This window comes from Papaver somniferum, unplaced genomic scaffold (genome assembly GCF_003573695.1).
Source record: "Papaver somniferum cultivar HN1 unplaced genomic scaffold, ASM357369v1 unplaced-scaffold_107, whole genome shotgun sequence".
NCBI classification, from domain to species: domain Eukaryota; kingdom Viridiplantae; phylum Streptophyta; class Magnoliopsida; order Ranunculales; family Papaveraceae; genus Papaver; species Papaver somniferum.
The window spans coordinates 8,451,673-8,464,417 of record NW_020619603.1 but is presented as its reverse complement, the minus strand read 5'-3'; the positions used below and the strand labels follow the sequence as shown (position 1 = coordinate 8,464,417).

Sequence of the window (12,745 nt, the reverse complement as noted above, 5' to 3'; positions counted from 1 at the left end):
GTGAAGTTGGTTGATAAGTCATCCATTTGAGACCTCTCTGGAAGAAGAAATGTGCTTAATTGATAAAGGAATGACAGTTAGCTAATTAAACCAAATGAGCCTGTGATAGGTTGTGCTGTAAGAAGACAGCTTATACTAGGGATGAGTTAGGGAGACTAACTGATAGATCATTCATTGTAGTTTTATCTGGAAAGGAACAAGAACATAATTTGAATAGGTATTGCCTTAGCTTAGGATTATTGGGTGAATTCAAATGCCCTAGTGCTTTTAGTCACTAGAAAGATTTAGAAAACAACACCAGCTCCCTCCTTGTCCCTGTGGACTTCCCCTTATTTGCTCACTCACTACTTTAGATCCTGTATACTTGCAGGTTTAGGTTAAAACATAGTTTTAGGTTTAATTCCTTGAGCTATCAATGGAGTATTTCTTCTTTTGTTTCTTTATCTTTACTTGTGGACTCCGAATGTTCTCCTAACGGATCAACTGGTTTATTCGATTCAACTTGTTTTTCCGGATCAACCATTGTTCACAAACAACCAAATATAGATAAAAAACTAAACTTTGATGAGATCAGAATTACCTCTAATAACTTCCGAAAAAATACCCCTGCTGCAATATTACGAATACCCAAAATTCCAAGAACCTAACCCGAGCTGTGATACCAATTGTTGCGCTAAAACCCTGTGGAAGCGATTTACACAACTACACAATAGTACTCAAAATATTGCAAAGAACACAAACTAGAAAAGAAAAGTGACGAGAATTTAACGAGGTTGAATCTTCGGGAAAATAAGTGATTTATATATTATGGTATGGGAGAAAACATATAAACCCTAAGAGAGAAAGAAGAATTTTTGATGTGTTTTTTAACTTTCTCTAATAGGGTATTTATACTAGTTAGATAGGTCTCGTATACATTGAGTTTCCTAAAAGCTAGGATCTAATTAACCGACTCAATTGAGTATCCTACAAACTAGGACTCAATGACCGACTGTGTTGTGTTTATCTCAGCACAAAACCACCGACCTAGTTTATACACGCGGTTTTAGAGTTCCATTCAAATTTGGACTTTCACAAAACCCGTGTCCTGTAATTCATCTAGCGTCGAACACTAGGAACACAAGGAAGTGTGGGTATTAGGTTTTCCCATTGCTAAAGTTCTCCCTTATACAGTCTTTCAAATCAGGGTTGCTTTCAATCAAATCTAAGATAGCTTAGTAACAAAGAATTCAATATTCACCTTTAGATGAAAACCTGATTTAAGATTCCTGCTAAGTGTGCTAAAAAAATAAAGCAATCAAGTTACACACAAATGAAATATACGTTCATTTAGATATGGGTTAGCGTACCTAAACGTGTATATTGAGTTGGCTCAATAATAGTTAACCGAAGTTAGCCATATGAACACTTTTGTCTTAGCCGTATTCATCTAACTCTTCTAGATCAAATATGAAGATCAATCAATCATGAAAGATAATCAAATGAATCTAATTGTGTTTCAAATAGAGTGGTTCAATTGTTCACTATCTCATAAAAATATATATGAATAATCTAAATCGAAATCGGTTTGATTCGTAACCATACAAAGTACTTATACAAGAATCAATTTATGAACATTAAGCCACGGTTTGCAAAGATTTCATTCCTTAAATTATAAATGTTTTAGTTCATGAGTATGAAAATTATACATAACCGATTTTAGAACTTCACCACTGTGTTCGCCAACTAGGTACGCGAACTGCAGATCCGGACCTTGACCTAGTAATGTTGGGGATTGACTGATTCAGGTTTTGACATAACCATTAAGACACTTTGGTTGTGGCATGATGTTCTGTTGTGAAATACTCAAATGAACATCCCCTTTACTTGAGTGAACGAGAAAATTGGAATTACAAAGATCGAAAGAATGCGAAGTGACAAACATCTCTCATAATGAACTACGAAGTCTATTGATCATATCATGCTATTGCCCTTACTCGGTTCTAGTTTGGAGACATATTTTACCTGCTTTTCATGCTGCTCTTCTCTTAAGCACAATCATGAAGTTTATCTCTCATTGGAATCCAATAACAATCAAAGGTACAACAAATCCTTTTTTGCCTTATATTCCTGCCGCCATAATATAAGAAATCTCGCGACAATGAAATAATTGTTTCTTCTAAGGAAAAAAAAAAATCTCGTCTCTATGACATCCTTTTTCAAGTTCCAATCTAAGTTAAAGCTAATCTCGTCTTTATGACATTTGCCTTCCACAAAACCTTTGCCATGGAAGTGCTTTTTGTTTTAAGTTTTCTTTTGGTCTCCCTTGCAGCTTATTGCTTTTTTATACTTTTGTATTTTTTTCCTTCTTAAAATATTCTCTTTTTCTCGATCAGCAAAGAAATGGATGCTGAATTCGACGAAACAATCTGATACGCGAAGCCAACCCATGGCAAGGGTGCGCAGTTGCACCCCTTGCCTAGCTGGCTCCAAAATCTATTTTGGGCCCAATTTTAATGTGTATAAGGCTATTTTTACTTATTTACACCCCTAGATTTTTTTTTGCACCCTATCCCACAATTTTTGGCTCCGCCCTTGACATGACCAAAATAGGATTATAAATTTTTGGATGCATGAACAACCCACGGCATGCTAGCTGGTCCAATTTTGTTTTTTTCCTTACGCGTTTTGGCATCTACGCGTATAATTTTTTTTTATGGGTAAAATTATTTTCTCTGTTTAGAAATTGTAAGTAAAATTAAACATTGCAGTGGAAAGTAATATACTATTAACCAAAAGATCAGCAACAAACAAACAAAAACTCCATCTATTTTTGCATCAATCAAACAGTACAGCTTCCACATAATTAATCGGTAAGTACATATGGTTAGTTGATTATCAGTAAGTTCTGTTCATTTCAATTTTCTAGTTTTTCCGTTTTTTTTTTTTTTTGGTTTCTGTTCATGAGGTGCTATTTTCTTAAATGAACATATCCTTAAATTTCTTCAATTTAATGGTTGCTGAAGCTGAAAAAATTATCCCCATGATTTGCAGATCCTTACTTCTGTTTACTGAAATCGGAAGATCTATAATTGTTTCTGATGAGTCAACCGGCGACCGCTTAGTCGCTTCCGGAACAAAAGTCAACTGTAGTTCTTAACTATGGGGATAAACGAATTGAAGTGAGAGGCAGGAGAAGGTGAATTGGATCAAGGGGTCACCAGCTCGGTGTTTCCCTTGTCTGGTTTCACCTAACTTCCTGGCCAGATTGGGGTTTAAGGTGGGCAAGTCAGAGGAAATGGCTCGGAGGCTAGAGAGCACATCAAAGGAAGAACTAAACCATGTTCCTGCAGCACAACAACAGCAACAGCAACAGCAACAATTGAGCTCTGGGGTAGATGGATGAAAAATACGAGGTCGTGGTAAGGATAAATCTAACTTAATGCTTATGTTGGGTTGTCAAGAAGATATGGTTATTCCTAATAGAGTTGCGAGTGGTAGTACCGTCCCTGTCATTCTAGCAGGGGCGACTGGCATCGGCAAAAGCACTCTTGTCCAGACATTATTACAAGACCAGAATGTATGGAAACATTTTGGCAATCATATTTACTGGGTCTCTGTAAGGGGTCAGATTGATGACAAGAAGAGGCTCTCCAGTGCAATTATCCAAGCAATTCGGAAACCAGTCCCTCCATATTATGAGTGGGAGCCTCTGCGTATGCATTTAGAAAACTGCATCAAGGGAAAAAAGTTTCTGCTTATTCTTGATGATGTGTGTGGTGTTGCCAAGGTGACATGGGATGAAGAACTGAAGCTTTGCCTTGGTGCTGGCGCACCAGGAAGTAGAATTCTGGTTACTACCCAAGAAACAGATCTGGCAGATAAGATGGGTTCTTCCAGTGAAGGTACTCTTCATTTAGGCCAATTATCAGATGAGGATTCTTGGTTATTGCTTTCTGATATAGCCCTCCCAGGAAGAACAAAAGAGGAAAGTAGAGACTTGGAAACTATTGGCAGGGAGCTTGCAAGAGGATGCCAAGGCGTACCTTTTGTTATAAAAACTTTAGGGTACTTCTTGCACGACAAAAAAACTATACAAGACTGGAAGAATGCCCTTGAAAGTGGTAACTGGGCGTGGAATTCTGTAGAAGAAAAATTTATACCACCACCTGTGCTCATCAGTAGTGACGCTTCCACTGTCAACTTAAGAGGATGCTTCAAATTCTGTGCTTGCCTACCAAATGATTATGAGATAGACAAACATGTTCTTATCAAACTGTGGATGGCGCAAGGCTTTCTTGATCGAAAGCTAGGTGACCAGATGGAGATGGAGATGAAAGGTGAAGAGTATTTCAACATTTTAGTGATGTTCTCTTTCTTGCAAGGTTATGAACGAGGTGGTGTTGATGATCAAAAGATAATTCGTTACAAGTTTTACCGTCCCCTGCATGCTCTTGCTCAATCTCAGGCCGGAAATGAGAGTTGTTACATGGAAAATGGAACAAGTTTCTGTTCAACGATGCTCAAATGTACTAGTAAATGCAGTAGTAAGACGCGCCACTCAACTCTAATATTGGGAGATGACGTTGTGGATTCCGTTTCTCCTATCTTAGACCAAGCAAAGAAGCTACAAGCGCTAAAGTTCATCAAGTCAAGCAGATGGAACCCACTTAGGATCCCGCCAGGTGCATTCCATCAGTTCAGACATCTAAGGGCGTTAGATATGAGCTACATTGGGCTTCCTGATTTATAACCTGAGATAGAGAAGCTGACGCACCTAAGGTATGTTAACTTGTCCGGTTCGAAATTCCTAAAACTACCCGATACAGTTTGTAATCTGGAGTATCTGGAATCCTTAATTCTCAACGACTGCGAGGAACTTACTAGACTTCCTCAGAACATAGGAAACATTACTAAACTGAGGCATCTTGAACTGAAAAAGACTCCAAAACTTCAATACTTCCCTGAAGGTTTTGGGAGGTTAACTGATCTTAGAACATTGACTAAGTTTGTCATAGATGCTCCAAGCTCATCAAGAAAAGGTGCCAAGATTGGAGAACTAAAAGGATTAAACTTATTGCAAGGGCACCTTGAGATCAAGGCATTGAATAGAGTGAGAAGTGGTTCTGATGCGATGGAAGCTGCATTGGTGGATAAGAAACATCTCCGGTCTCTGTGTCTTGACTTTGAGCGTAACCTATCGCGGAACCCAGAAACAATAAAGATCATGGAAGATGTACTTGAAGCTCTCAAACCCTTTCCATAACTGCGGAACAATGTACAAATCTGCAACTATCTCAGTTCCAAATACCCTACATGGATGTCTCCAGGAGATTCACATCAAACTGAAAAAAATATGGAAGGCATGAGTACTACCTTCATATGGCAGAAATCAGACTCCCTCCTCTTTTATTGTAGACTTCTTTAATTTTTGGGCTCCTAATGTGAATCAATATTGGATTTCTGTTTGGTTTGCAGTCTGGTTATGATCGGTAATCGAGTATCCCATCTAAACGGCCTCAGAGAACCGAGATGGTACCGCAGATTGAACAGCAGTGGGTTGTCAACGTCCATTTGAATCAAAATAATTTATCTGAAGAAGCGGAACAATTTTTTGGTTCGAATATCTTTTAGTTTTTTTCGTTTCTTAAGATCAAGTTGGATATAAGTGTTCTTGTGAAGTACTGAGTTTCGCATATGCTTATTGATATTGATACTCCAGGTTCTCCATCGGAATTTACGGGTTTACTTCTGCATTTAGGCAGTAAGTACAGGTAGTTACAGAATACATGTAAATATCAGTTCATTTGATGATGTACACATAAAAGTCATAAAACCACAACTACTGTCAAGTGTCACCTAGAATTATTCATGTTCTATGTGCACAAATGATTGAGTCAATAATGAGTGATCTAATGGATACAGAGTCTTCTCCTATTTGTTTTCCTGAGCTACTTACAGTTCTTTTGCAATTCATTTTTTCCTCATCGTTTCATTGGCTTACTTCATTTTTGCTGGATCTGACATCAGCTGCAGGATCTTTTCCCTCAGACTGTCAGACACATAAACGGATTCACGTCTCACTGGAATAGCTAGGTAAACTGCCTCAACCTTGACCTGCTGCCTCATGGCAGGTCTGGATATTTGGGATAGTTGCGGTTTTTAGAAGTTCATGTGTTTTTGGGAGTGAGAAGCATTCTAGAGATTGTTTTAGACATTCTGGCGTTCTCTGCATAGCTTAAGAATTTAAGCCAGTTGGTCTGCTAATTTCTAGCTCTCCACTCTGATTATGTGTCCTCCATGCGGCATTTGACATGAATGGAAGTGAATCTTTCATACATGGAGTTAGATAAGGTTCAATGTTGTCGAAGGTGAACGAGGCGCCCAAGAAGGCGCCTAATTCGTGAGCCATTACATCTAGTTTTTTTTTCTTTTTCTTTTTCTGGTCGCATTATTCCCCTTAGGCACGCCTAAGCGCCTAATGCGTGAGGCGCCCATCCTGGCGCCTCAATCTCAAATCATCCAATTTGAACCAACATAATTCAATTCTAGTGATGAAACTGGTAGCAGACAGAAATGCTAAGTGCTTGATTAAAGACCGGATGCAGTAATTTTCCTGAACATGGTTTTTAATTAGATTAGATCTATTATATACAAACTGAATCAAGTATTTACATCTGATATAAGTGTTTCCAACAAGGAAACACAGATTAATGATTACAAAGCGCCGCCCATCATCACCTCAGTCAATATATGTTTCATTTAAAACAGAAAAAATTGAACTTTATATACAGAAAATATACATCTCAAACATTAACGCTAGGAGAAAATAACCATCACTCATTAAAGACGGTTCGTCTTCAAAATATTTGAACTTGGCAAATGCGAAGGTATGTACCTCGGCTTGCTCCTTTTAAGATGGATGTTGATATCCCGAGGACCTACAAAATATGAAGGAATTTTTTATGGTTACAGCGTTGGGGAAAGTAAAAATTGAAGGGAAGAAAATACTTGATGAAACTAGTACTGCTCTTACCATTCCAGTAGCTCATTTTCAGTTTGTAGTTGGCGTCCACCAACTAGGCATACGGGCACTTTGGGGATAGTTACAAACTTGTACATTCTTCATCTCAATTCCCTGATCTGGTTTGAGAGCTTCAAGCACCTGTTCCATGATTTGTATTTTTTCTTGTTTCCGCGATAGGTTACGCTCGAAGTCAAGGCAGAGAGACTGGAGATATTTTTTCTCCGCCAGTGCTGCTTTCACAGCATCACAACCACTTTTCACCCTATTCAATCCCTTGATCTCCAGGTGCCCTTGCAATAAGTTAAGTTCTCTTAGTTCTCCAATGTTGGCACCTTTGCTTATTCCTTGCGAAGATACAACAAATTTAGACAATGTCCTAAGGTTTTTTAACTTCCCAAACCCCTCGGGAAACTTCCGAAGTTTAGGAGTATTTTTCGTTTCAAAATGCCTCAACGTAGTAAGCTGAACTATCTTCTGAGGCAGCTTAGTAAGTTCCTCACAGTCATTCACAATTAAGGTCTGCAAGCTTTTCAGATCGCAAACTGTATCTGGGAGTTTTTCAAACCTTGAACCAGACAAGATGAGAATCTTCAGGAATATTAGCTTGCTAACCTCGGGTGGTAGCTCAGTAAGGCCAATGCCGCTCAAATCCAGTGCCCTCAGATATGGGAACTGACAAAATACATATGATGGGACCTTCAACGGCCCCCATCCAGTGCCGATCATGAGTTTCAGCATTCGTAGCTTTCCCGCATGGAACAAGGGACTAGGAACAAATTCTGTATCATTTTCTCTGAGGATTATTGTAGAGTGGCGTGTATCATCACCACTGCATATCTTTGCACAGGAACTTGTTCCAATTTCCGTGTAATAGCAACTCTCATTTCCAGCTAGATACCGAGCAAAAGCATGCACATGGCGATAGAGCTTGTAGACATTGCCACCTGGTTCAGACATGTGCAAAAATGAACATGTCGTTAGTAAGTCGAAATACAAGTCACCTTTATCCTCCATCTCCATCTGACCACCTTGCGTTCCATCAAGAAAGCCTAGAGCCATCCAGAGTTTCACCAGAATGTCTCTGTTTATCTCGTAGTCATCTGGTAGGCATGCGAAGAACTTGAAGCACCGTTGCAAGGCCTGATAAGGGAAAGCATCATATGTGGCAAAGAGAAGTGGTGGTAACAACCCTTCATTTCTGGAATTTGTGATCCCCTCTTCAATGAGGTTCAGGTTCCAAATACCATTTTGAAGGACAGTCTTCCACTTTTGTGGAGTTTCTTTATTGCGCAAGGCGTACCCTAAATTTTTTATCACAAAGGGCACGCCTTGGCATCCTCGTGCTAGTTCCTTTCCAGTTGTTTCAAACTCTCGTATCTGTTTTCTTGACTGTCCTGGCAAAGCGGTATCAGAAAGCAATAACCAGGAATCCTCAACCAGTAATCCGCTTAAAGGAAGTGTGTCTTTGCTGAAAATACCCATCTTGGTAGAGAGATTAGTTTGCTGGGTAGTGACAAGAACTCTACTTGCGGGCGCAGCAGCATCCAGGCAAGGTTTCAGCTCTGTATCCCATGTCACATAGTCAACACCAAACGCATCGTCCAGAACAAGCAGCATGATTTCCTTCGTCTTGATGCAATCCCTCAAATGCCTATGCAGAGGACTCCATTCATAATATACAGGTGCTGTACCCTCCATTGCTTCGATTATTGCAGTGGCAAGTCTCTTTTTATCATCAATTGGTCCACTTACGGATACCCAATAAATGTTGTCTTTGAAATGTTCCTTCACTTTCTTATCCTTTATTACGAACTGAGCAAGTGCTGTTTTGCCATTGCCTGTCGGACCAGTTATAAAGACGATTGGGACAGTGGTACTAGTGCTTGTTAAGGCTATTGTTGCACTGGCCACCTCATGATTTCTGTCAGTTGCAGGCATATCATCAGAGCACCCCAGCATTCGCATTACTTCGAGTTTTTCCTTGTCACGTCCACGTATTACTGACTCATCGACTTCAGAACTGAAGCAATGCCGATTTATTTGCTTTGGAATTCCAGTAACACATTTTTGGTTTTCCTTAAACTTCCTGATTCTGTCGTGAAAATGATTTATCCTACAACCCATGTCATGTCGGAGAGGAATTCTCATTACACAAGACGGTAGAAACAAAAGGTGCACCTTGCCCCAATCCATCTTCCTTTGATCTTTACGAAAATAATTGTTGTACTCTTCCATAAAGTCCTCGAAGTCGTACAGTATATTTTTAGCTATTAAAAGATAATGATACCTCTCGTCTTTCATGTACCCAACCACTGATAGCTGGGCATCATTTACACAGGGATCCACATAAATGCTTAATATATCTCCTAGTTCTTGTATTTGCTGCTCAACACCAATTCCCTTCTTCACCTCATTTATACCTGAACCGACGGCGGCTTTCACCAGAGGAGCGACCAAAACAGCCATAAGTGCAGGGGTCATTCAACGATCTGGTCCAAAATAAATTGACATCCACAAAATAAATTCATAAATCAAAATAGAAATTTATCCGTAAATAAATAGGTATAAAAAATTGATCAACCCTATGGGTGTACATCGATCGTGTATTCCGGCCTATTTGGCGTCAAGCTACATCGGAACAGACTATATCGGTGTTTGGAAATTGCATCCGATTCGATCTAATTTTATGGTTGGATCGTTTTCAAATTATAACACATAACCAAGACGCTTATAAGTATGTTCTGTGCAGAATCGTAAGTAGTTGACAAAAAATCCATAGATATTGAATTTTCTGAAACAAAGTCACCCAAAGTTTGAATTTCTGACAATATGGGGAGAATCTGTATGATTGGTTCGGTTTCGTGGATCCAATGATCTGATTAGACCAGTCGGTTTAGATGGTCCCCTAATCAAGAGTACGCAATTCCAGAGAAACAAATTATCAATTCACAAGAACATGAGTAGAACATGTGAACATGATACTAACACGTAAAGTCAACTAAGTACAGAACAGTTTAGTTTAAAAGTTCAGGAACTGATCATGTGATTATTGCTAGGAAAAAAACTCACTAATCATGTGAATAATCGTTTGATGAAAAGGAAAAAAAAAAGAAAAAATCACTAATCATGTGAATAATCATTTAATGAAAGGGCGTGATACCATGAGTTGTACAGGAGTACCTTTGTATGTTCGCAGCTATATTCATGCTAGAGTCAACTTCATTAATCAGAGTGTTTCAGAAGAATTATTGAATCATTTCAGATGTTTTTTTTTTCTTCAGAAAAGAGTGTTAATATGTTTACAGTTCCTAGACAAGAAGAAGATGAGATAGAAAATGGATTTACAGTTCCTTCAATAGATTAATAATTCCCTTTTTTTTTTGTTTCAGATGGAATGCACCATGCCACCCATAGCGCGTCCAAGAAGTGTGAGATTCATTTCGAATAAAAATAATCTTTGATGATCATAATAAATGATATTGACTTTTTTTCTTTTTCCTTTTTCTTAATCGAATAAAAAAGGTATAAGACAGACAGAATGATATGCAGTTGGACGGCAATAGGGAGTGATGTTTTACTTTGTCTAATCTTTCAGAACCACTCAACCACGCTTCGGCTAGTGTTCAAGATCAAACGGGAAGACCTATTTTCTTAGGTTTAGTTTAGGTTTAGGTTCGAACAAAGTCTCCACGTGTCTTTATATTAATTGGTGGGAGAGAGCGACAGTTTTTCTTTGGTTTTTAATGGGATTAGGGCGATCTGAATTTTTTCTTTCCTCACATGGAAGACTAATTCTGAAATCTATATTAATGTATTGGGATGTCGGCAGGTAACAACCATTGACTGTACAAATGCTTTTTTTTCTTTTAGATAAACAAGAATCAAAACCATTGCTATGGTGCAGTGAAGCACCGACACATCAGTATTGATGCCGTAACCGTCTCAGATACGCGACGGACGTCGCGATGCGCATGGGGCACCGACACTATACACGTGTGAAAATCTATACTCCATTTTATCAATCAATCAATACTTCTTTATATAAAGGAAAATGTTTGGTGCTGATGTGTCGCCTCCTCAATAAGTTTCATGTTTTCTCTCCATTTAGGAAGCCACGTGGAATATATGTTTCGAGAAAACACTACCCAAACGGATGCATCCTTACCAAACGGCAGAAGCAGATATGCCTTCTGTTCGGATAAGTTTTGTTTTGTTAGCATGGGACGTGTCTTTTCAAAACTATAATTAAATGAGATTACAACATAAAGAAAACCCTTACAATAGGCATCTGTTCACCAAGGGATGCTAATGAAAGAACACATTAAAATCTAAATGCAACGGTTCAAACAATATAAATTAGCTAAGCACCGAGAGAAGCAGTAGCATTTGATTTTTTGGTGAGTCGAAATTTTGAAATTTGACGCAATCTTCTTTCAATTTCTGTAGGGCGTCTGTGTTCTCATAATCATTCCGTCCAATTAATGTTCTTAAAATATTCATCGATGGTAACAGAGTGGGAGGTACAATGTGCATTCTTTGACGTTTTGGCTTCCGTCGTTCTCATAATCATTCCGTTCATTCATCAGGGGTGACCGGGTGGTTGGTACAATATGGATTATTTTGGTTGAACATAAATGTCTGAAGAAATTCCTGATTAATAGGTTAATTTTTTTTAATTCCACAGTTTCTGCTGCTCGCTAAATCTGATTGCCTTCTTCTTGCTTCCAGTTGCAGTTGCTTAGGTCTGCGAGATGTGAGAACGCCAAACTGATAGAAAAAGAAATCATCTGAAAACTTTTATGTGTGTGAAACAAAAACTGATATCGGTGATTCATGAAGTTCCTTGGAGCCGCATCAAGTCAGTTAATATAATCATCCCAATAGAACCAGAAAAGAAAAATTGACGAAACCAAGTTACACGAGAGTCCACCAGAATTAACCTTACCGATGAATACTTGCAAGTTCTTTCATTCCTGTCAACCTTTACTCTAAGATGCAACTTAGAGGTACGTATGGTCAACCCATAATCCTTATTGAAGGGGATTGCCGTTCCAAAGTGTTTAATTCCTTAGTTGAAAGAACACCCCTGATGACTTTGTTAAGTATCTAATTCCTTCTTTTAGACCATATTTTGATTATCGTCAGCCTACCCACTACCAAAAGTGTGGAAGAAGTAATGCAGATTACCCTAGAAGCATGCATATACCAGAAGAAAATTTGAACGCACAGACCCAATGTGTAAAATATTTGCTGGATGCTGAGGATGGTGAAAGGCGACGTGCTAATTCTGAAGTCGATGCCCGTGGCTATATATGGTGAGAACTTTTAACTCCAACCATTTTATCCAGTCAAACTAATTATGGCAATAAGACAAAGGCTACTCCAATTAGTTGGAAGTCCAGAAATGTGTTACGTCCTGTGAATTTATAAATAGTTTGGAAACTGTTGGGAAATTAAGATTCAAGTTCTTAACTTTCATGTCTCATTAATATCGATTGGCAGTGCTTTGATTTTTTTGATTTTTTAGGTACTGAATTTGGAGTTTATGGTATTATTTATACATCATAACGAAAAGACGGATGAAAAAAGGAAAACCGCAACGCAGAAGATGGATGGCGAGCACGAGGAAAAGAAAGAAGTGGCGCGAATACTTATTCTTTTTGTAGGGGTTAAATACCGCACGCGTGAATAATCATGCGAGATAACTGAGTTACTAAGGAGCGAACGGAGTTCGCACAT

General features: G+C 38.6%; 2 protein-coding genes across 2 annotated transcripts; one reads left to right on the top strand and one right to left on the bottom strand.

The window, feature by feature from the left end:
• The first annotated feature begins 2,717 nt into the window (after positions 1-2,717).
• Positions 2,718-5,900, top strand: LOC113328405 (putative disease resistance protein RGA3). The gene is made up of 2 exons (XM_026575521.1): positions 2,718-2,852; positions 3,034-5,900. The coding sequence occupies exon 2, from the start codon at positions 3,422-3,424 to the stop codon at positions 4,730-4,732; it is 1,311 nt and encodes a 436-aa protein (XP_026431306.1). The 5' UTR covers positions 2,718-2,852; positions 3,034-3,421; the 3' UTR covers positions 4,733-5,900.
• Positions 5,901-6,590: 690 nt separating this feature from the next.
• Positions 6,591-10,604, bottom strand: LOC113327828 (putative disease resistance protein RGA3). Its single transcript, XM_026574949.1, has 3 exons — positions 10,187-10,604; positions 7,016-9,495; positions 6,591-6,920 (listed from the first exon to the last, which is right to left on the bottom strand). Exon 2 carries the CDS (start codon positions 9,485-9,487, stop codon positions 7,034-7,036), a length of 2,454 nt encoding a protein of 817 aa, XP_026430734.1. The 5' UTR covers positions 9,488-9,495; positions 10,187-10,604; the 3' UTR covers positions 6,591-6,920; positions 7,016-7,033.
• Positions 10,605-12,745: the final 2,141 nt, after the last annotated feature.

Bases quoted from the DNA above. Each gene is read 5' to 3' on its own strand.
- LOC113328405 (XM_026575521.1), top strand. From the start codon at position 3,422: ATGCTTATGTTGGGTTGTCAAGAAGATATGGTTATTCCTAATAGAGTT.
- LOC113327828 (XM_026574949.1), bottom strand. From the start codon at position 9,487: ATGACCCCTGCACTTATGGCTGTTTTGGTCGCTCCTCTGGTGAAAGCC.